The 24,842-nt window shown below is 27.2% G+C and overlaps 2 protein-coding genes across 7 annotated transcripts in view; one reads left to right on the top strand and one right to left on the bottom strand.

Moving 5' to 3' along the window:
• LOC123266697 (protein bric-a-brac 1-like) overlaps positions 1-6,524 on the top strand; it is a 481,411-nt gene extending 474,887 nt beyond the window's left edge. For all 4 annotated transcript variants that reach the window (XM_044731063.1, XM_044731064.1, XM_044731061.1 and 1 more), the window contains 2 exons: positions 591-818; positions 2,501-6,524. In XM_044731063.1, the coding sequence (XP_044586998.1) occupies positions 591-818; positions 2,501-3,015 (743 nt within the window). In that variant the 3' untranslated portion in view covers positions 3,016-6,524. The remainder of the gene's footprint in view (positions 1-590; positions 819-2,500) is intronic.
• Positions 6,525-10,329: 3,805 nt separating this feature from the next.
• On the bottom strand, positions 10,330-21,657 carry LOC123266698 (nucleobindin-2). 3 transcript variants are annotated; one of them, XM_044731067.1, is made up of 10 exons: positions 21,429-21,657; positions 20,738-20,894; positions 14,923-15,027; positions 14,627-14,836; positions 14,469-14,565; positions 14,297-14,373; positions 12,271-12,554; positions 12,045-12,195; positions 11,154-11,189; positions 10,330-11,030 (listed from the first exon to the last, which is right to left on the bottom strand). In XM_044731067.1, exons 2-10 carry the CDS (start codon positions 20,882-20,884, stop codon positions 10,533-10,535), a joined length of 1,605 nt encoding a protein of 534 aa, XP_044587002.1. In that variant the 5' UTR covers positions 20,885-20,894; positions 21,429-21,657; the 3' UTR covers positions 10,330-10,532. The 3 variants fall into 3 exon arrangements, with proteins under 3 accessions (XP_044587002.1, XP_044587001.1, XP_044587003.1); XM_044731066.1 differs by having other exon boundaries at positions 20,738-20,892; positions 21,426-21,657; XM_044731068.1 differs by lacking the exon at positions 11,154-11,189 and having other exon boundaries at positions 20,738-20,892; positions 21,426-21,657.
• Positions 21,658-24,842: the final 3,185 nt, after the last annotated feature.

Genomic DNA, 24,842 nt, shown 5'->3' on the forward strand with positions numbered 1-24,842 from the left:
ATTTTAATATAATTAAATTGTTTCTTTATTTGGGAACTAGTAATTCACTATTGAAACTGTTAAGTCAACATTAGAATTTTCTGGAGATGTATTTTATGATTAATGAATAAATTTTTTCAACGATTATCGATGATAAAAATTATACTGTAAATTAGTAAAAGCTAAAATTCATAAACGAGCTGGAAAATATTTCAATCCGGAAAAATATCTTGGAAATGTACAGTTATAAAAAAGTTTACTTGATTTAAGAAAAAAAATCTTGAACCAAGAACACCATTTTGAAGAAAAGGTGTTTCTTAAGTAAAGAAAAAAAATTCTTGAGCCAAAAAATTACTCTTGAACTAAATTATTCTAGATACTAAACAGTACATTTAACTATAGAATTTTGACAATCTTACCACTACCAGAAATTGTAATGTTATTCTATAGTACTTTTTTTCGTGATAAAATTAAATATTGCTTGTATAAATATTTTTTCTACCACGACGCTACTTGATAGTTTTGTCTCTTAGTCTTAAAAATAGTATTTTTCTATTTCTATTTATATTTATATTTCTAACAATTATTATTTTTTTTTTTTTAATTACTAGATCTTCGGCCAAAAGGAAGGGGCCGACCTCAAAGGATTCTTTTGGGAGTTTGGCCGGACGAGCATATCCGGGGTGTGATTAGAGCGGTGGTGTTTCGCGACGGAAATATTGTGAAAGAGGAACCGACCCCGTTATATCCAAGTCTAGCGAATTATGCGTGCAATGGACCAGAGGGCGCGGTAAGCCCTAGCGCTGCTGCGGCTGCTGCGGTTGCCGCGGTCGCCCAAGGTAATTGCTAACGATATTTTATAACTCATCCTCATCACTTTTGGCACCGTAGGTGTTCGATAAACACCCGACTAACTATATAAACATTTTAAATCTAAAATAACAAGGTTTTATTGTCTGTTATCGACTATTTATCATTATTATTTTATTATGTACATGCTTTTTTAAAACTGGGCCAGGATAAAATGTCAAGTTAAATTACTCGATGTTGAGATTATAAATTTATAAAAACAAAAAGGAGATAAAAATAAATTCTAGCAAAATTATTTGGAGTCCGTCATTAAAAAATCACGATATCATCGATTGCCCTTATTTTTCCTTCTTTATAAATAAAAATCTCTTTAATTATTTGCATATGCCGTATCCTTAATTTATAAAACACACTTTTAGTTGATCTTACTTTTTTTAGTTGAATTTTCCCGTTAATTTCTTTCTCTATAATTGCTTTATTAATTTTATAAACCGCCAAATATCAACCGATTTTTTTATTATTATAAATAACCTTGAATTTTTTTTATTTCATGAAATATGAATGAATTTTTTTTAACTTTTCGCGTTATCAATTATAATCATTTTTAGAGAAAAATGCTTGTATCAAGTAACATTTGCTTAAACGAAAAAAATTTCTTAATTCAAAATTTTTTTTACCTAGCTCTTATATTTTAGATTTTCGAGTTTAAAATTCAAATTTCTTAAAATTTGATTTTAAAATAATTATAAATTCATAAAAAAAATTTTTTCTTTCATTAAATGTTCACTACAGAGATTGCATTTATTGAATTTTTCATGTGCATTTATTTGTCAATGGCAATTGAACTCAATAAGAAGCATAAGGACGTAAGACAAAAACACAACGCGTTCCTGAAGCAAAAAGAGCAAAAAAACAGTATAATTTTTTTAAAGCCGTAAGATAGACAGTAGAGTATGAGGTACATCTAAGGTTTACAAGTTCAATAATTTTCATGTTTCCACACTCTTGGATCAGGAGAAATTCACTGAAAAAAAGCTTGAATTTTATTTCTAAAAATAATATATTTTTTAGGGTGTATAAAAAAATTTTTTTTGCTCCAATCAACTCAGAAATGTTAGAAATGTGAAAATTGGCTGAAAAAATAAATTTTTTCTAGAGAAACTCTTTTTACTTTGAGAAAAAATTTTTTGAAAGTAAAAAGGGCATATATCAAAATTTTTATTTTTATTCTCTAATTTTGCGCGTTAGAGATCGAATGTTTTGAACTTTTCATTATGAAAATTGAAAATTCGAGAAATTATTTAATTTCCAAAAGTGAAGCTTTTGTCAAGTCCCAGTATTTTGGCATCTCAAGAGTCTACTTCAAAAAATTTTCAATTTTTATAGCCGCAGATTTTCAAAACGTTCAATTTTTTGCTTGAAAAATTAGAAAAAAATAATATTTTTTTTCAATACGATCTTTTTGTTTTAAGAATTTTTCTTCCTTAAAGCAAGAAGAACGTATCACAAAAAATTTTTATTTTTCATTATTTCAGTCATTTTTCTTGTTTCTAAAATTCTTGAGTTGATTGGAGCAAAAAAAATTTTTTTTCATACGCCCTTTTTGCTTTAGAAACGCGTTAACAACGACAATAAAACCTTTAAACCAAATAAAATAAACCAATAAAGTGACTATTTTGTAAATGAAACTAATAAATGAAAAAAATTTTAGGTCTCCGACACCAGATGTGCAGTATGGTAGCGGCTGCCCAGTCTCATCCTCACGATATGGTAGCAACGAATCTCTCGGCAAACTTCCAGGCGGCCGTGCAAGTCAGTCAACATCACTTAAACAATAATAGCGGAGCAAGTAATAACAATAACAGCAATAACAACAGAAATTCACCTTTGATGCTCGGACTGCCAAGCCCGGGGTCAGGGGGACCACCAGAAAGTCCAATGGAAGGGAGTCCATTGGCGAGTCCACTGGCACCCTTGATGGATCCAGCTCACATACCCAGTAGTGTTGAGGTAGGGATCGGTATCGGGGGTTTGGGCGGACTTGGAGGACTCGGTGCAATAAGTGGGATGCATTATAAGCCACAACGAAGTTTCATAAGCCCACGACCTGAAAATATCTTCCAAGAAGACATTGCTGATTTGGTTAAAAGTCAACACGGGCACAAAGACAAAGACAAAGTCCCGGTTAAACTTGAACCACTCACTGACTCTCGTAGTGAACAGTAATTTTACTTAAACTATATTATTATTATTATTATTAATTAAATAATTAATTAATTAATTAACTAAGCAATAAAAGTAAACTTTTGTTGTTTTTTGCTAAATATTCCATCAATCTCGACGACTCAATGATTTATACTAGAGTGATTGATATTAAATGTCAGACTAGCTTGTTTTTAAAATAATAAAACATTTAATGTTTATTTTTTAAAACGTAAACGCTGTGAGTCAAGTTACACATTTTAAAACAAATGGTGATAAAATATTGTCATTGTTGTAAAAACGGGCCTTGATTAACAAAATTAAAATAAACCTCGAAAATATTAATAACAATTAAGAAAGTGTATAATCAAAAATGGGAGCGAGTCTTGTAAAAATTTATTGTCTCGTCCGAGTGTTGAAAACGTTTTTACGTATCTCTCTTATATTTAAAAGTAAACAATTAATTTTCTGTAAAACATTAACAATTATTATTATTATAATTATAAATATATACATATTAAAAAATAATTTATTTATTATTATTATTATTATTATCTTTTAATTATTTTAGTCAATATATTGTGGACTTAAATGTGCGCCAAAATTAAAGTGATCGTGGTTTTAGAGAATAATTGATAATAAACAATCGGAAGTAATAAATAAATAAATGAAATTTTTATTAATAAATTAGATTGGTCAAGTAAGTGATAGAAAAACATTTCGAGTTAAACTTATAAACTAGCTAACACGTAATTGATATGTATGCATATTATATATGTTAATGCCAAATGTATAATAGTTGAATAAGAATCGGTTGCATGTTATAGTGGAGAATTTTCAAATAAAATAAATAAAAAATCATTAATAAAAACAATAGTAATAAAATAACATAATAAAACTAATAATTATAATAATAATGTAATGATAATACAATTATTTACATAATAATGAAATTATCACAGCCTTTTGCAAGATAAAAAAAAGTTTAGAAAGGATTTAAATAATATGATGTGAGATAATTGAGGTACAAGTTTATCCTTTGAGTTACGTGTGTCAGAATTACTCATATATATTAATATTAATATTAAATTTAATTGATGAACGGAGTTGGTTTATAAATTAATTTTGCATACAATGATGGTGAATATATTTAACGCAATGACATTGCCTGCAATTTTCTAGTCATAAAATCTTAATGAATTATTGTACACATTGTAATTCGACACGCGCAGCTCTAGATTTTAAAACAATTAATTTTTTTATTATTTACTGTTAGTTATTACTTTTATTTTTTTAACGTTAAATTTATTTAATAAAATTCAACTTTATTTTTTTTTTTATTTGCTTACTTTTGTAAAATTGTTTTATTGTAAATTATAATAATGCCAGTATCTCACTTGCTACTTGTATTACTACAGAAAAAAATGTACAAAATTTGTCACTGTCTTGGAAAGAGAGGAAAAAAATTCAAGGTTCTCTGACGGTCACTCTTTACTTTTTAATAAGCCTAAAAAAATCACAAGTACTATATTATGTTGTAATTTTATAAATTATAATAAAACTATCATGTGGATTTAAATAAAAATTACTTATGTTATCGACAAACAATTAAATTAAATTAAATTTAGTTAGTAAACTTGAAAGTCGAAATGTTGAATTGTAACGTTACGATCGATTTTTTTATGTCATTGTAGGGTTTAATGACAAGAATTATAAATACTTTTTTATAAACTCTATTAATATAACTATTTTAATATTAAAAAGTATGGAGCGCTATCAGAGAATTCCAGGGAAAAAGACTATATTTTTATCATATGCAATTAGATCTGATCATAAATGATTCAACTCTATGAAGTCAGATGTAACATTTGGCTCTATTTAAACATATATGAATTAGGCGTGATCATTGATCAGATAAGAACAATATCTGATTATATATGATCAAATCTGAGTATATATGATCAAATCTGAGTATATATGAATAAATATATATTAATTTTTCTATCCTGGAATGCCTTTAATAATTATAATTGATTGAAAATTGCGGTGCGAAAAAAAAAAACATTTTAGATGAAAATATAATTATTTAAGTGTAATAAATTGCCTTCCTGCCATATTTGGGGTATGCCAAGTATAAAATTTATAAGGTTTAGAAAATAAATAAAAGAAACTAAAATTAAAAATAAATAAAAATTTAGACTGGATCTTTGATGACTAAAGATAATACTTGAAGATTGTAGGTATGAATGATTATTTATGATTAAAAATGATTGTGATTAGATGTGAATGTTTTATCTTAATATGTATTAATGAATATTTATTTATTAACTGATAATTAATATTTGGCATTTTTTTGTTACTTAATAAAGTTATTTTTAAAATAAAATAGATTGTGCTATTTTTCAAAATTGATACTGTACGTTATTTCGGTCAAGGGACCTTTTTTAGGATTTTCGATCACTCGGATATTTAATGCTATCGAACGGTCTGACAATTCTGAAAAAAAAAAAAAAAAAATAAACAAATAAAATTTTAGTATGTTAGAAAAAATTCGAAGTGGCCTTTCAAAAAAAAAAATTGTAAATTACAAAATAAGAAAACAAATCTCAAAGAGAAACTTGTTTTTGGCTTTCCCATTTGTGTCTAGGAATTGAAAAGAAAGTTCTCGCACGCTTCGGTCGTTTAAATATTTTCTTAAATCATTAATTACTTGATATTACTCCAGTATTTTTGTTCTTATACTGGACTAATATTAATAAATTAAAATTAAATGAACTAAAAACAAATTTTTGGATATAAAAAAAAATTAAAAATTCGTTCCAATTAGCACAGTTGGTAATTAATATTTAACAAAAAAAAATATTCTTGATAGAAAAGTTTTTGTGCGAAAAAAATTCAAAAAAAAAAAAATAATATAAAACGTAATTATTAAAATTAACATTACTTACCAAAAGTGCGAAGGAGACGTTCTTTGTTACGTATAAATTAAAGAAGAAAAAAAAAGTTATCCACTGGCTACCGATCTCCTTCATTGATAAAAATTGTATACGTACCATTTCTTACTTCCGATAATATTTGCTAAAAATGAACGGAAAGACGTGATTCATACTTAAAATTTTTACTATTGAAGCTTAAATGTGTTCATATAAAAGCTAACTGCGACATAAATATGAAGTAATTGCATGTTTTGAGAGGTTGATTACGGGAATGAAATATAAAAAAATTTCGAGAAAGAGTGAACGAGAGAGAGGATAAATGAACTATATGACTCACATGTGATTTTATATGAACCATATATGATCACATATGAATAATATTTGTGAGACCGAGCGAGCGAGTGTGCAGCAGATGTATGTGAGCGTATGGGTGAAAAAAAAAAGAAAATACTAAATCAATAAAATAATATATTAAAAAAGTAAAAAAAAAAAGTAGTAAGTGCCTTCCAAAAAAAATTAAAGAGTCCCGTAGATCGTGACCAGTAAGCGAAATAATTCGATAATTTCGTGTTAATAGTGTATTATTAAAATTGAGATGAAAAAGTCTTTAATATAATAAATAATGAAAATCCAAATCACAATACGCCGTTTGAATAATTATTAATTAACAATAGTGTGTGTGGGTTGTATTGAGAGTGTATGTACAGTTGACTAAGTGAAATAGAGCTCGTAAAAATGTTATTTTATTATTTTGAACGTCTTGATGCTTTACTATTTAAATAATATGATAATTGATAATCATAATAAATAAATGAAGAAAATGAAACAATAACAAATAAATGAAATTCCGTTTGGATAAATCCACAACCGGTAATACCCTGAATGGCATGTCTGTAGGAAGATCAATTTTTATTTATTGAAACAGTTTTTAGGGGGACGATATTTAAATATAATGATTGAATATTATAAGCGAGAATCGTGAACAAAAATTATTAAAAAAAAAAATAAAATATTAATTATAATGATTACTGATGATTAACTCATAAAAGTAACAAAAGTAATCGCTCGTTTTCACATTTTGATATAATTGTGAACAGAATAAACTTAAAAAGACAAAAGATACCTATATTACATACCTAAATTTTAAGTGACAAAAATAAGTATATAGTAATGCTGATAATGATATAGTACATGAAATAAATAAAATATATAAAGGATATATATTATATATAAATTGATGATATGATATTGATATGTGTTTATCGATATTTATTGCTGAGAAAATATCAGAGCATTTTTATTATTTATTGTTTAGTTTTTTTTTCTACTACATCAAAAAAATTGTAATTAAATTTTTTTTAATTATTGAGAATTTTAATAGAATAACGCATAAAAACCGACTTTTCTCTAGTCTCTAAAGATCAGCTCAATGACAAATTTTTTTAGGGTTCGCTCAAGATTTTAAAAAATTTTGAAAATTGTAAGAAACTTAATTTTTTTCTCTCTTCATATGTTTTCTCTCTCTCTTTTTTTTTTTTTTTTTTTTTGTTAAAAATTATGCACATTTTAAAAATTTATAAGTCGAAATTTCTGTTTTTAGAAGTTTATTTAAATCATGATAAACTAACATGTTTTCATATGAGGCTCGAAAAATTATAAATTCGGTTTTTAGCGTCACTCTACTTTTCAAGAAAGAAAAGTAAAGAATTTTATTTACATTAATGCTGAAAACTTAAATGATTACTTTTGGCTGAAAAATGTATTAAAATAAATGATAGTAACAAGTGAGAAATGCACAATAATAATAATAATGAACAGAGGAAACAATTAAACACAATAATGCGTGAGAATATTAAATGAAAATATGAAAAAAAATAAAAATTACTCGCTTACTTTTTCCCTGCTACAATAAATTAAAACTGATAGAAAACTCGTGTAGAAAAACGAAAAACAAAAAGATAATTACTGCAAATAAACACCCTAGTTTTACTTAATTAATTAAACACACTATAGTAATATTTCAGTAGTATAATTCGCATATGTTCTGATATATCATGTATTTAATAATTTTTAGAACTCTGAATTTAAATTAAAGTTATAAAAGACGAAAAATTTATTTTTTAATGCACAATAAATTAATTTTTTTTTTTTTTAGTTAAATTATTGTTTCTAAAAAGACTAAAATCGACAGAAAAGTAAATGTGTCAGTTGTAAATAAATTTTAAAAAGACGCAGTAACGCCGATTTTGAAATTGTATTATTGATTGTATTTGTTATTATTATTATTATTTTTTTTTTATAATAAGAAAAAAGATATTCTAATGCTTAACTATTAATAGAGGAGCTGATTTTCAAAAGGGTATCTTTTCATATTTTAAAATACCAGTTTTCTGAACTTTTAAATATTAATTACTTCGAGAATTATGAACATTTATAAATGAAAATCGAATTGCAGCTTCATAACCGATAGCACTTTATAGCTAAATTAAAAAAAGTTCAATACAAATATTTATAATTGAAGATAACTAGTTTTTTGTCTCGATTAATCAAAAATCAAAAGATATCCTTTTGAAACTCAGCTTCTCAATAGTAAAGCTGTTATTTAAGCATTGAATCTCGAGTTTACTTTTGTAATTATTAACGTTTATTTCTATACATATAAATATATTTATTTACAAAAAAAAGAAATCTCGTCGAGAGAGCTCCATTGCGTGATCATAGTTTTTTCAATAACAAAACGAATCTGAAAAAAAAAAAGCTAAAATAAAATAATAATGATAATTGTGTTTAGAAATTCAAGTGAATTTCGATCTCACAAAGAAGCTCTCAGTATTATTATAAATAGTATAGTTTTTAACAACTTTATTTTATTATTTGTTTATTAATTAATCAAATAATTAATTTTATAATAATAATGATAATAATAGTGAATAAAAAAATAATGGTTATGATTATTATGAAATCTCGTTTATTTTTTTTATGAATATAATTAATTAATAAATCAAAACGAGAATAATTACGTTTGCGTAGATAGATAAATTTGTTATTCAAATTGTTAGCGTGTAATTTCTGACTGGATAAGATGATGTGACTCCGGAACTTGTCGATGTTTTTACATTTTAAAAAATGATAACTTTAAAAAAAAAATAACAATAAAATATAAACAAAAAAAATAAATGGTTAATATTTTTTTTTATTTATTTTCTTAAAAATGTACGGTTGGTAATTAGAATAATTATTATAATTGTAATTAATAATATTAAAATACAAGTAATTAAGTTATAACAAAACGCACATGCGGGCAACTAGGTCCGCTTGTTCCCCCTGCTGTTGATTGCATTATATTTTTTTGTTTTATTTATTATATCATCCGATACGAGATAGCTGTTAAGAATTACATTCTACCGAAATATGCTAATTACTTATAAATACAGCTATATATATTGATAATTGACGTAAGCATTAAATTACCAATTTTTATCCGTTATTTATACGGATAAATAATAAATATTAATTATTTAAAACAAATAAAAAAGTAAAAAAAACAAATAATTATGGAATAAAAATACAAAACAGAATCACGCAATCATACATTTAAGTTGCTACTTGGCACGTATACCTAAGTAATATACTAACATAAACAATATGCAATAATAATAAATATGAGAAAGAAATGACATTTTTTTTATTATTTCATTTATTTCCTATTTATAAATATATATATGTAAAAAAAACCCTTTTACCGTATCCTAAATAAAATGTAATAAAAATTTAAACAAATCAAAAAAAATTTCTACTAAATTATTAATTATCCATTATTTTTTTTTGGTATTTGATATAATGTTACAATTAAGAAAAAAAAATGTTCTGATGAGTAAAATTTTTGAAAAAGTTATGGCTGTTTTTTCATATTTATAATTTTTTTTGGTTGAGTGAAAAAATCTCAACATTTTTCGGGAAACTTTTTCAATGGAGTGTAAAAACAATTATTTTTCAGACAATAAAAAAAAAAAAAGAGTTTCAAAAATGGTCGACTTGATACGGAATAACTCATTTACATTTTTCAGTTATCAAATTTTCTATTAAGTAAATAAAATAAAAAACTCGTATAAAATTTTTTTATTTAATATATTTATTACAATTTTACAATAATAACGCGGAGAAATATTAAAATTTACAATAAATAAGACTTTTTTTGTTTTATTAAAAATTAACAGTTGTGTAATTTTTCAACTAAACAAAAGTTAAAATTTTACGGAGTTTTCTTCTTATCAATAAATACTACATGAACAACCAAGAGTTATTTTTAGAATTTTTAAATATGTCAATTAATTCATAAAGTTAGGAATATTTTTTCAAAAGTTAAATTTGCCTATTACATTAAATTTATTATTCTAGTCAATTTGTTTTAAAACTTTTAATGGATAAAATAATTTATATTTTTTCAACAACGGGAAGATACTCTGAACGTATAAAACATTTACGTAAAAAAGATTGGCAGACTGTATTAAAAATGCAAGAATAAATCAGTCTGAGATTGCTAAATCCAACAAGTTTGAAAAATTCATAGTTAAAGAAATTACTTTTATAAAATCAATCAATAATCTAAACTTGGTTAGCTTGTGGCACAGCATTTTGTTGCGGTTGGTTCACAGTATTTTGATTTGTTTGTACGTTTGGTTGCTGGTTGACATTAGTTTGAATATTTGGCTGAGCGTATTGTTGCTGCTGAGGAACTTGACCTTGAGATTGCTGTTGCTGTTGCTGTTGTTGTTGTTGTTGTTGGGCGGGTATTTGATTATTTTGGACGTATTGAGGTTGTTGTTGGGATGGAGGTTGTTGGTATTGTTGTTGAGGAGGTTGTTGATACTGTTGTTGATACTGTTGTTGAGGAGGTTGTTGCTGATATTGTTGCTGAGGAGGCTGTTGGTATTGTTGTTGCTGAGGAGGTTGTTGATACTGCTGTTGATGTTGTGGTGGAGGCGGTTGATATTGTTGCTGTTGCGGTGGAGGTTGTTGATACTGTTGTTGCTGTTGTGGCGGTTGTTGGTACTGTTGCTGAGGAACTTGATTATGATCTATTTGAACTGGTTGCGCAGGGAACTATTTAATAAATAAATAAACAACAGAATTAATATTCAAAACCAATTAGTATGACAAAAAATAAAAGAAGATATATTTTATTGAATATATTTGAACACTCAAACTGGCAAAATCAGTACTTACTTGATCGCTATGAGTGGCACCGGGCTGTGGTGGTGACTACAAATGATAAAAAAAAAAGTGCACAAGCGTTATTAAGTATTCTAATAACTAACAACTACATTACATGTTAAAACAAGATAATTAAATAAAAATTCAAGTGATTGAAGATAGCTGAGATATTAATTTACAACTATGTAATAAATAATATTAAATATTTTTATTGATTTGTAGATTACTACTCTGTGCTACATTCATAAATAAATATCGAGCAACTACATTCTACACGAATAAATATTTTCGATAAATCAACTATCTTTTTCTGTACTTTCATGCTAACTAAACACAGTTGTGTGTTTTATGGTCGTGATTTCTGAACACTACAGTAAAATTTGAGTCTTTTGCACTTTCAATACTTTTATTTTTATAAATGATTATCAGATAGAATAAATTTTAATTTTATCGTGTAACACTATAAATAAATTATGAAGAATTTTAGTAAATTAAAAAAAAACAAACAAATTTTAAACGCCATGAATAATAAATAACTATCAAAAGTATGATAATTAAAAATTAATTTACTATTTTTTTTTTTTTTTTTTAATTATATCATATAATTATTCCATTGATTCTTTCATAAACAATGTATTAATTTTCTGCTTATTTAAAGCAAACTTTATTTAAATAATCATTTATAAAATTTAAAAGAAAAAAAAATGTCACTGAAAAGCATTAAGCCGTGACACACAGTTATAAATTTCACATTTAAGTGCTTGTAAAAGTTGCAATAAAAATGAAAACAAAAGATAAATCATGATGTAAAAAAATATAAGTCTCAGACAGACGCTATTGTGGACTTAGTATTTGTTAATTAAAAAAGAAAATTTTTAATTATTAAAAATAACTATAACTCACCAATCCGTCTACAACTTGTTCTTTAATATCGTGCTCTTTTTTATACGCTTCATATTCTTCTGGAGTGTAAATTTCTTGTTCATCGATTGGTTTCCAACCGGGATCGTTTTCATACTCGTTACGTTTGGTTTGTATCAAGAATTCTTGATAGCTAGTAAACAAAAATATTTTGGATAGAAATTGGAACGGCATTAGGACAAAAATAAAAAAAAAAAATAATAATTACTCAATAAGTCCATTTTTGTCTTGATCAGCTTCGTTGAAGACATGTTCTCTCATTCTTTCCATTTCTTCGGCTCTTTCCATCAAATCATCTTCGGCTGCTCCCTGCTCATACATTTTATCTAATTCTTTTCTAAACAATGCTTTCACTTCGTCTTCATCCCAAACGCCGTTACCATCAAGATCGTGCATAAAGAAGAATGTTTTTGGATCGAAATCTTGACGCTCCATATGATCTTCTTTTTCCCATACTTCTTCTAACTGTTTTTTACTTCCTGGGTGATTCAGCTAAAATCAAAGACTTATTCATTAATAATTTTCGTGCAAAATTTTTTCAACCTAAAAAATCCCAAAAATAATAAAAAAAAATTAGGAAAACGGTTGATCCTGAAGGCCATCCCTGTAACTTCCCGCTAATTCCATACTTGAAATTGGCGCTTAAAATTGCTTTCCTATGCTTTTGAGCTGTTCGAGCTCAAAAGTCTGATAAAAGTTTCATAAAACACTATTTTTTGAATTTTCAAACCGCAATAACTTTTGAATGAATGAACCGATTTTTACGCGGTTGGCGGAATTCTACGCAGTTTTTTAAGCCTCATAAAAAATTTCTAAGTTTTAATTGGTCAAACTAAAAATTTCGGAGTAATCCCGAAAAAACACTTTTTTGAGTTTTTTTTCCTGCACGATATCTCTCGAACGAATCAACCGATTTTGACCGGATTAGCGGCAATCGAGGTGGTTTGTTAAGGTTGAGAGCTGATTAGTTTCTGGAGTTGATCGATAAAGCCGTTTGAAAATTATTCCAAAAAAACCACTTTGAAAAAAATTTTTTTTTACAGTTTTTTTAGATTTTTCGAAATCCATCGGTCCGAATGAGTCCAAATTGTATTCAAAATCTAAGTTTGGCCAATACCTTTTGAATGGCGCCAACCGCGATGAAATCGGTTTAACCGTTCAAAAGTTATAAGAGGTTTACATACTTACATACTTACACACACACACACACACACACACACACACACACACACACACACACACACACACACACACACACACACACACACACACACACACACACACACACAGACATAGTGACACCCTCGCGGGAATAGTCAGGGAAGCTTCCTAGGATCTCAACACGTCGAGATCTGATGAAAACTCGATTTTTGAAAAACGGGGTAAAACCAATAACTTCCCGGATTTCGAAAATTTTCAATTTTCTTAGCGGGAAGTTAAAAATAGTCGGTTTCTTGGCGATGGTCATTACTAAATAATTTTCATATTTATCTTATTAGTTCAATATGAATTCTGGCCTATTTTAGAAATTATCTCAATTTTAAACTTATTATATATTTTTTCTCCTCATTGCCTCTATTTTTTTCCTACAATAAAGCTAAAAATTTTTTTTATTTTAACTATAGAATGAAAAAAATTCATGAAATCTGTTTTACTATTTTTTTCTACACATTTTTGCATGAAAATAAAATATTTTGATTAATTCAATTATTAAGGTAGTTCACTCGGAACATATAGTTTGTGCTATTTTTTTCCTTTTAACTCGCTAGTGCTGCCTTTCTCACGAGTTATCTCTTATTCGCTTTTACTAATGGTTATTTTTGTTTAACTAGCCAGCTTATCAACAATTTATAAAAACTACATGGTCAAAATTTCTTTGAATTATTTTAAGTATATTATTCTAACAGGTATCAGTTTTTTTAAACAATCTTAAAATTCTTTTAATGCAATAACCATTAATATTTGTGACTTTCTCACTCTCCACCTATACTGTCTGTGCTAAAATGTCATTTTTTACTACAATTATTTTATTGGTATGGTCAATTAATTTCAAATTTCAACAGCACATGTAATGTGTATTATATTACCCATATTTCAAATGTCGAAAACTTCTTAAAATTTTGCATTTATGACCGAACTACCTTAAATCATAATTGCTTGGAAATATGAATTTGAGCATGAAATATATAATGAAATGAAATTTCTTTTGCATGTATAAAATTTATCTATTTTACCGGTTCATGTTGCTTGTGTTTTTCTTTCTGTTTTTCAAGTTCTTCAGCATATTTTTTTCTCTCTTCTTCTGGTAATTCTAAAACAAATAAAATAAAAGTTGAATAATTTTGAAAAAAATTTTTAATTTAATAATATAATGCAATATTCATAAAGTACGAATATATTTATTACCTTTCAATTTCTTTTCTTCTTCCAGCTTTTTGTTCATTTCATATTCCTTGAATCTTTCTCGGCGTTCTTCATCTTGTTTTCTTATATCCTCGGTTGTCTATAAATAAATAAATAATAATTGCAGGGGATGCGAAAAATGAATTATAATTAATACTTACTTTGAGAATTAGTTTTCTTAAATCTTCTATTTCAAAAGTATCAAGATTATACTCGTCTAAATGTCCAGTATCAATAGTAATATTATTTGTTAATTCATATTCTTTTGTTGCAAGATGCCTAAGTCTTTCAACTTCAACTCTTTTAATTTCGTGTAATTTGTCCCTTATATTGTGATCAAGGAATCTCAATTCTTTAGCTATTTCAGCAGTCTGTAAAATATTTAAATAATTTATTATTGATTATTAATTATTTAAATTTAAATTAATGTTACAAGTTTTGTTTAAAAAAATTTTACCTGAAGTTCTTCTTGAGTAACGTTTCTCATTTTCTTTCTAAACTCTGGATCCGACTCCAATACCTCAACAACTTGCTCCAAGTAATGTTGATAAAATAGATCACGCTGCAAATATAAAATTATTCATTAAAATTTCTGTGAAAGAACAAATCTATGTTGCAATCAGCTTTTTTTTAGTTGATTAAAAATTAATTTGTTCTATCGATTGTAAAAGACTGAATATAACTCAATAATTTAAATAAATATTTTTTTAACTATCATTTTTTACTACAAAAAAAACTAGTAGTATACATTTTCCCCTTTATAAATAAAAAGTATATTTTATGAAAAGTTGTCGCGGCTGAGGCACACTATCTTGTTTAAATTTCCAGTTATGTAAATAATTATTGTTTAGACTGTTAGTAACTTTTATTTATTAACATTATTTTTTCCGCTTATAAAAATACTTTCGTTATATAAAGAGTAGCTTTTTGAGTTTCATGCACTTAAGAACATAAAAAAAAAATTGATCACAATTGATTACTATAAAAATTAAAATTTTTCATGCAATAATAAAAATTATTACGAAGTTTTTTTTTTTTATGAATCTTCAAGGTAAAAAACAGAGAATGTTATTTTGAATTTTGTTTATTTATATTGATTTATTAAAAGGTATTTGAATAATACTAAATAGTTAGAAACCTGATAAATTGTTTATTAATATGCAGTGATTGACATTTATTTGTAAATTATGTTTTTTCTTTACTACCGCAAAGCACGTTTAAGTTTAAAATAGAGTATTACTAAAATAATATTCCAGCTGGAAAATGTTAACTCGAATTTTTCGTAATAATAATAAACAAGTATCTTTTATATAATGAATGAAATTATAAGGATGAAACCTTGAAAAATTAATAGTCTCTAATAAAATTGTTGTTGATTACTCAGCTATATAATTTTTTATACTTTGTAATAATAATATTCCTAAGATTTATTTATGCAATTATAATGTAATAATCCAAAAATAATTTTAAAATCGCTTCTTTTTTTAAACTACCATCGAAATGATCAAATATAACGTTTTGATTTTATAGCTTAAACTATAATTGTAATACGATATTAACATTTGAAAATAATCTATATAATTAAAAGAATAAGGAAATTTTGTCTCCGGCGTATTTATATGATAAAATGAGTTTTTTAAATTAAATATATTATCATCGGAAAGGTCTTGGCCTAAATTTATGCTTTTTTCAATCTTTCATATGCTTTTCAGCAATGGTTGTTAATTTATTATGATATAAGTTTTCGAAAAAGTTCTAAATAAGTCCGCATTTCGCGATAAACGTCAATTGTTTATTTATTTATTTTGTTTTATTTATGTAAATGTGGTTGTAGGTCAAAAATTAACATAATTAAGAAACTGAGAAAAGTTTTGTAACAGGTATATCTTTATCATAAATTGTTTTTGATATTTTTTGTGACGAAAATTTTGTGACGAGCATGTCATTATTTTTAAAGGAATTTTTATTCTTAAATTTGGTATCATCAAAAAGATCTTGATAAGAATTTGTGTCTTATCACAGTTTTATATATTTTTCAGTGATAGTCAATTTTTATGTTGAGTTTTTAAAGCAGTTTTGAATAGTTTGTTGGTTTATCCAAACTCTATAATTTTTAGATGAAGTTACACACAATTAAATAACCCTATTAATAGTTATAAGTCATCTATACTAATATTATAAAGAGGAAAGATTTGATTGTTTTTTTGTTTATTTGTTTGCATTGAATAGGCTCCGAAACTACTGAACCGATTTGAAAAATTCTTTCACTGTTGAAAGGTACACTATTTCAAAAAAATTAGGGATCCTTACTAAAACTCAAATTTTTGTTAAATACCCGTGTGAAGCCGGGGCGGACTGCTAGTAACTAATAAAGCAGATTTTCACAACTCATAAAATTGTTTATAATTAAGATTGACTAAATTTTTTAAAAAAGTATCATAAAAGTAATTTTTTTCTGTTTTTTAATATTTTAATACACTTTTAGTCTCATTTGTTATCAAGAATTTTTTACGCTCAATTCGACAGATGCTTGAAAATATTATTATTTATTTGGTTTGATGCCAAGCAGTGGTCGAATGGCAAACGTATACATGATATTTACAATTAAGTACACGTAATTTTGTGAAGTGTTTATACAATAAATTTATCTAGAATATTTTTCTGTATATAAAAGAATAATAAATATGTAATATAACAGTAAATTTATGAAAAGTAAGTTCAAGTAGACAAATAAATGCCCTAGAGATTATTCAATAGCGTATAAATATTATAAAATAAATTAACATGAAAATCAGCTCATGCTACATTTTCTTATGTAGTAAAACATCGATAGTAGTTCTTTATCTAGTTAATTTATTTATTAAACCAGGCTCGGATTATTAATTTGACGTTCTCGCTTCTGATTTAAGGGGGATGGCCACTGTGAAATTAAAAAAAAAAAAATTTTTTTTTTATTTTATTAAATCCAAATTTATAGATTCAAAAATATGTATCTAAAGTTTGGTATCAAAATTCCGAATATTTTCCGAGTTATAGTCATTTTTGTGACAGTGCGCCAAATGACTTTACACGCGCGGCACTCCGACGAAAACGCGTTTTTCTCGAAACTACTTTTTTTGAACTGATGAGAACTGTAATTTGCATAAATATGAACCGATTTGCAACTTTTTTTTCCCCCGTATCCGTCTATTCAGTAGCTATAGTTGCACATTAAGGATTTTGATTTTTAAGATTTTTTAGGGCTGTTTGAATCCAAAAAAATGAGGAAAAAAAACGAAAAAATTTTTAATATGTCGCCATTTTTTTTTTCAATCCAAATTTTCAAAATCCCCTACGTGCAACGATAACCACATGCATGCAGATTACAACGCTCTTTCGTTTTTTTATTTTAGATAATCCGTTTTTTGGTTAGAGATCGCATCATGGAGGGGGAAATGTTTTTGGCGCTCCACAAAAATGCTAATAACTTTGTAACAACATGATATTTTTTGATAAAAATTTAGGAGAATAATCTTTAATGTATACTTTATAAAACAATAAAAACCCGATCCCCAAATTCCTTTATTATCCCAATCAAAAAAATTCCCGAAAATCACCTATTTTTTCGATCGTCACAGTGGCCACCCCCCTTAAGGAAAATTCATAGGCACAAGTTTGAAAGGTATCAAGGCTGAGTGAGTTTATTATTTCGATTGATAATTTTTGATTTTTTAAATAAATAAATCATTACAAAGAAAAAAAAAAACTATATTTGTAAATGAGTAATATTTTCTCAATACTAATGTAAGTTTTGAATTAGATCGAAAAGTTTTCAAGTGTCTGCTGATTTCAGTGTTCACAGAATTTTTATTTTATTTTTCGTTCTTACTGATAAAAAAATTAGGAAAACGGTTGACCCTAAAGGCCATCCCTGCAACTTCCCGCTAATTCCGTTAATACCTGGACGATTAAAATTGCACCTGCGAAGTTTTTGAGCTTTTCGAGCTCAAAAATACAATCTATGTGTTGTTTTGAGCTCTCCAAGCCCAAAAAGATACCTTTTCTATGCTTTTGAGCTCTTTGAGCTCAAAAGTCTGATAAAAGTTTCATAGAACACTATTTTTTGAATTTTCAAACCGCAATAACTTTTGAATGAATGAACCGAATTGTACGCGGTTGGCGGCATTCTACGCAGTTTTTTAAGCCTCATAAAGAATTTTTAAGTTACAATTGGTCAAACTAGAAATTTCTGAGTAATTCCGAAAAAACACTTTTTTGGGTTTTCTTTCCGCACGATATCTCTCGAACGAATCAACCGATTTTGACCGGATTAGCGACAATCGACGTGGTTTTTTAATGTTAAGAGCTGATTAGTTTTTGGAGTTGATCGATAAAGCCGTATAAAAGTTATTCCAAAAAAACCACTTTTGAAAAAATTTTTTTTTACAGTTTTTTTTAGATTTTTCGAAATCCATCGGTCCGAATCAGTCCAAATTGTATTCAAAATCTAAGTTTGGCCAATACCTTTTGAATGGCGCCAACCGCGATGAAATCGGTTTAACCGTTCAAAAGTTATAAGAGGTTTACATACTTACACACACACACACACACACACACACACACACACACACACACACACACACACACACACACACACACACACACACACACACACACACACACACACACACACACACACACAAACACACATACAGACATAGTGACACCCTCGCGGGAATAGTCAGGGAAGCTTCCTAAGACCTCAAAACGTCGAGATCTGATGAAAACTCGATTTTCGAAAAACGAGGTAAAACCAATAACTTCCCGATTTTTGAAAATTTTCAATTTTCTTAGCGGGAAGTTAAAAATGATGTTGATTCCAGATAAAAAATATCGAAGATCATTTTAAAGGATTCGATTATCTTTAATCAAGTAAAGAAACTCTTCAACTAAAAAAATTTTTTGGATTAGTTAAATTCGACTTTATTCAATAATTTTTCTTGGTTCACGAATTCAGCCGTGGATAAAGTTAATTTTTAACAAACTTTTATTAGCTTTATCCGTATATATGTATGTAACGGAATCGTTAAACTCCATATTTATCCATTTCAAAACGTCGAATTAAATTAAAACTTTGCACGCTTATCACGGACCAATGACAATACAATAATTTAATCAATTTGATCCATTATCCTGATTAGGATCATCACGATTTAGTTTACAGAACTAAAAAACACGCTGTGATATATAACACAACTAAAAAGTAGAAAATAATTTTAAATAAATTAAAAATGAAAACAACGATTAATGAAAAAAATTGGTTTTATTGAAAAAAGCGTGGGATGCCAAATAAGATATTTCCATAATGACTCTACTTTTATCCATATTTGGCAATTTAATAATTATAACAATTAATGTCAACCACCCTACGCTATATTATTATTTTATACTTTTTAGTTTGGTTTTTTATTGGACCTTTTTTTTTTTTTTTTTTTTTTTTACTATTGTTTATTTTATCACTGCAGTTATTTAAGGGATTACATGGGTTTCACGGTTTCAAAAAATCGATTTTTTTGTCTTATTAAATTCTACAACATCTCTAGAATATTGTCTTAAAGTTTCAAATCGATCTGAATAATAGTTTCGGAGATCCAGTTTTAAAAAGTTGCGCGCTCAAGCTGCTGTTGTATTGTCACTCAAAACTTTAAACGCGTTTTTCTCAAAACTATGTTTTCAAATACGGTACCCAAGATTTCTCGAGAACTACTCAGCCGATCTTGATGAAATATTAGACAGGTCTTCAAGATATAATTTACAAGGTCTTGAACGAAGGATTTTTTTTTCCAATCACAACTAATTAAAAAAAAAAATGCCGCGAAGTTTTAGCCAAATTTTTAATTATTTTGTAAAAACTTCGACCAAAAATCCAATTTTAATTTTTTTTTCTTCGTTCAAGACCTAGTTTGAAGTCTTAACTAAAGCACATATTTTTTTTTCACTTCTGATGATCTTGCTAGGAGTTCTGCTGATCACGCGGACGCATTTTTTTTCCGAGAGCTCGTCGGAAATGACGTCACATTAGCAGAGTTTTTAATATTTTTTTTTAATTTTCAGTAGTCCCTTATTAAACATGTATCTTTAAGACAGTAAAAAGTTGACTAAAAGTTTGAATAAAATATTTCATTTTTTCTATTAAAAAAAAAATTGTTGAAAATAGGCCATTTTTTCCCGGAGGAAATCCATGTAACCCCTTAAATTAAGTTAGCTTTATAAATTCTAATAAAAATACATACTGTTGCAGGTGGTGGCCCTTCAGGGTATTTCTTATAATCCCATTCTCCTTCTAAATTTGGGTCAGCCACTTTTTGTTTATCTACAGGTGGAGCGACGGAAATTTGCACAAATGCAAGAAAAATCGTTATAATAATCACAGGTTTCATTTTGAATTCTGGAAATAGATGATACATTAATTAAGGATATGCATTAATTATAAAATTAACACCAACACTTAAATTATGTTTAGTATTACTTATAACTATGATGCAAATGTCAAAAAAATTTTTTCAAAGTAATTACGAGTAAAAAGTTGAAATTGATTGACGTGGCAATTGTGAAATAAAATTAAATACGTGTCATTACTGAATTAAGTGCTTAGAAATTAGTTAGAAATATTATTATTATTTATAGGCGCAAAACTGTAACAAAAAACAAACTCGAGATACGAATTAGGCTTACGTGCTGAAGATAAATAAGGAGACAAAACTTTTTCAGATATTATTTGATGAATTTGAAGTAAAATCAAGGAATTTAAGTTTAAATTAAGGCAAAGAAACAAAAGTATTGACAACAAATAACAAAATTAGATATATAAAAAAAATATGGTAATCAATGTGATAATTCATGAAAAAGTTTTTGTCAGAAAACAAACAATATTGTTAAATAAAAAATAGAAAAAAATAAAAAATTGATCATTGAGCTTACCTTTTTTTTTGGTGGGGTTAAACATAGACGACAGTATAAAGTCAATGGCAAACAGATTTTAATTGTTTAAACGTGAACGTCTCATTTATCATACACTCCGGTCATAAAGTTTTATTAAAAAACTTTATGTTTCGTAGATCTCGACAAGTTCTGACGTGTGTTTTTCCCATACGACAATTTAGATTATACATGTACATATGTACATTTACACATTACTGAAGACGTCATATTGATTTCTATTAATTGGAAAATAAAATTGCGAGATAGTCTTGTGTGCAACGACAGATGGCGCAGTTTGCATTGTTAAGCCCAACGTCTGTCGGTATAAAATTTTTACAGTTGTAGATTATACAATTATCTGGCTTACCGAAGCTCAATACACCCATGCCCTGATGATAGTAGAGATGTCAATTTACCGGCCCTGATAGCCAAGTTGGCCGCAACTTTCTGTCAATCTACTGCCGCAACTTGTCAACAACTTGGCGGCAACTCTTGGAAAGTAACTCGGTTGGTGTCAACTTGTTCACCAAGTTGTCGGCAAAAGTTGCTCTGAAACTTTTTCACACCAAGTTGACGATAAGTTTCTCAAGAAATTTGGCGACATATTGCGGCAGTAGATTGGTCTCTTTTTTCTCAGAAACTTGTAGCCAACTTGGCGCCAACAGTTACAAATTCGGAAGTTGACCGCAAGTTGTCGCTAAGTTGGTGGCAACTATCTGACACCAACTTGGTTGGTCTGAAACTGTGGCTATCAGGGGGTATTTTGATTTTATGTGACGAGACCGTCATAAATACCTGTGCAAATTTAGCACCTCATCCAAGGATTCGCGAAGTAAAAATGACCTTAATCGATAGGTCTACGTTAGGTCCGGATAGGTCCACCAAAATTTTCGTTAGGTCCCTCATAGTTTTTTTACAAAAAATTTTTTTAATTTTTACTAAAAAAAAAAAAAATAGCACCTCATTCTATGAAAAGCTGGCTAATTTTATCAAAATCGCATTCTTTATCGTTAGGTCTGTATTGGTCTATGTTTTTTTTTTATATTAATGATTTTATTGTCGTTATTAATAATTATAAATTAATTAAAATCCGCGCATGCGCACAATGCATCTAATGCGACGGGAAATTCAAAGTATAACCGTTTTGATTTTTAGACTTTTAATAATTCAATAATTACTCAACTAACATCTGTATTTGCTGATAATATTAATTAATGATTAACAATAAAATATACAAATAGTTTTTTCTCGATTTATTTGAGAAGCATTGAACTTTTCTTATGATATTTGCTTTCAATGAATTACTTACTTCTTACTCATTCAGTTTCTATGCAAGATATTAATTAATTCTACTTATTTATTTTTAATTAATTAAAATTAATTATTATGATTTGAAATGGTGATTAACATAATGTAAGGCAGATGCACGTGCGCCTTAATAAGCTCCTTACGCATGCGCTCATGGAACGAAATATATACATATGCATAAATACAAGTTTCGATGGCGATTCCGTGTTTGTTTTACTCCAAATAAAAACTACTTTTTTCAAGAATTATTTCATAACAATTGATTTTATTATTGTCTTTGAGTAATTGATCCTGAAAGTATGTACAAATAAAACATTAGCTAGGTTTAGAACTATTGTACGAAATAAGTCTCAACCAGAGTCTTAAGAATAAAGAGTGATTAGATGCATATGATGAAGTTAAAAAATAGAGAAGCCCATGGTGTTAAAATAAAGATAATTTAGAAAATATTTGTACTTGAATACTAATGACTATATTTAATTTTTAATGATTTAGGATTAAACAAACTTCTATTTGGACTTTTGTAAAGATTAAATGAAATAAAATGTAATTACAAAACTTTTTCATTAAAAAAACGAAATATATAATGAATTTTTCCCAATATTTATCAGTTGTCTTGATTATCCTCTACAAGTTTTGTTTTTTTATTTTGGTGATTTGTTCCTTCGGAATTCTTGTTTTTTTAGACCATTCATGTTTCTTGTTCGTATTTTATCAAGTTTTAGAACTCCAAGATGAATCCACAGATTCGGTAGAATCTGGCGCCAAGTTCCGTTCAAATCCGTTGTAAACGAAGCGCCAGACTACCGACTGTGTTTACTGTAAGCAGAACGGTATTTTGAGGTTGCAAAATTTTATTTAATTCTACGGTACTTCTTGTTCCTAAATTTTATATTATAACAGTAATTAATGCTTTATTTTACTGATATTAATTAATTATATTCAATTATAATAATTAATCTACTTGAAATTATTAAATTTTATCAGCACAAACTATAGCAAGCTCAAAAATTTCGATCCTGACTTTTTTTCTATGTAAAAAGTGACATGCCACAGACTAAATAATTCGAGAATGCATGGTAATCTTCCAATAGATGGGAAACTACAGTTAAAAAAATACATTTCACAGCTTGCATCTACATTCGCCAAGGTGCGCTGGAATTATTTTTACATAAACTGTACCTTCAAGAGGATAGTTTGCTATAAAAAATGCAGCCAACGCGAGATTTAAGTTGGTACCAATTGTAAATTTTTATTATAATTACAAAAAATACTAAAATCCGAACAAAAACAGTTTCACTGTAAAAAAAAATCGCGCCAAGTCCACGTTCATAAGACTATTAAGAAAAAAAAATTTCTTATTTCTTTACAAAAAAATATAAAATAAAAAAATTCAAGTAATCGATTTGATTGTATTTGATTTTCGGAAATTAAAAAAAATTTTATTGTAAATTTGAAAATTAAAAAAAAAATTTTGGAACGTACTTGGTGTGCGTCATTGTGTATTTCAATTTTTTTAAAGTCCTAGTAAATAGATTTTACGAATTTCATTAAAAGTAAAATATTTTGCAACCACGCACACTAAATACGTTCCAAAATTTTTTTCTTAATTTTCAAATTTACAATAAAATTTTTTTTAATTTCCGAAAATCAAATACAATCATATTGGTTACTTGAATTTTTTTATTTTATATCTTTTTGTAAAGAAATAAGAAATTTTTTTTTCTTAATAGTCTTATGAACGTGGACTTGGCGCGATTTTTTTTTACAGTGAAACTGTTTTTGTTCGGATTCTACCATACTTCGTACAGAAAGTGTCAGAGTTGATATTTTCTTCGTTTTGGGTTTGATTTCTTTAGGCCTTCCACGCGTTCGCTTTTACAAGTCATCAGACGTTAATTTTGTTCTTCTAACTATTAAATCCATGATCGGTCTAATTTCCACCAATTCGAATTTGGGAACTTTACTACGAGATTTCTTCAATGAAACTCTAAAAAATTGTAAAAAAAATCAACAGATTAATTATTTTCAAAAATAAACCAACAGCAATCAATAACAATAGACTCACTTTATGATGTTTTAAATAAATTTTGCCATCTACAGCTGTAA

This window comes from Cotesia glomerata, linkage group LG6 (assembly GCF_020080835.1).
Source record: "Cotesia glomerata isolate CgM1 linkage group LG6, MPM_Cglom_v2.3, whole genome shotgun sequence".
In the NCBI taxonomy this organism is placed as follows: domain Eukaryota; kingdom Metazoa; phylum Arthropoda; class Insecta; order Hymenoptera; family Braconidae; genus Cotesia; species Cotesia glomerata.

Excerpts from the sequence above, each read along its gene's own strand:
- LOC123266698 (XM_044731066.1), bottom strand. The coding sequence starts at position 21,450 with ATGTTTAACCCCACCAAAAAAAAAG. Across the intron at positions 14,374-14,468 it reads AGAAGAAAAGAAATTGAAAG|AATTACCAGAAGAAGAGAGA; the intron begins GTAATAAATATA and ends TATTTGTTTTAG. Across the intron at positions 11,031-11,153 it reads GTGCCACTCATAGCGATCAA|TTCCCTGCGCAACCAGTTCA; the intron begins GTAAGTACTGAT and ends TTTATTAAATAG.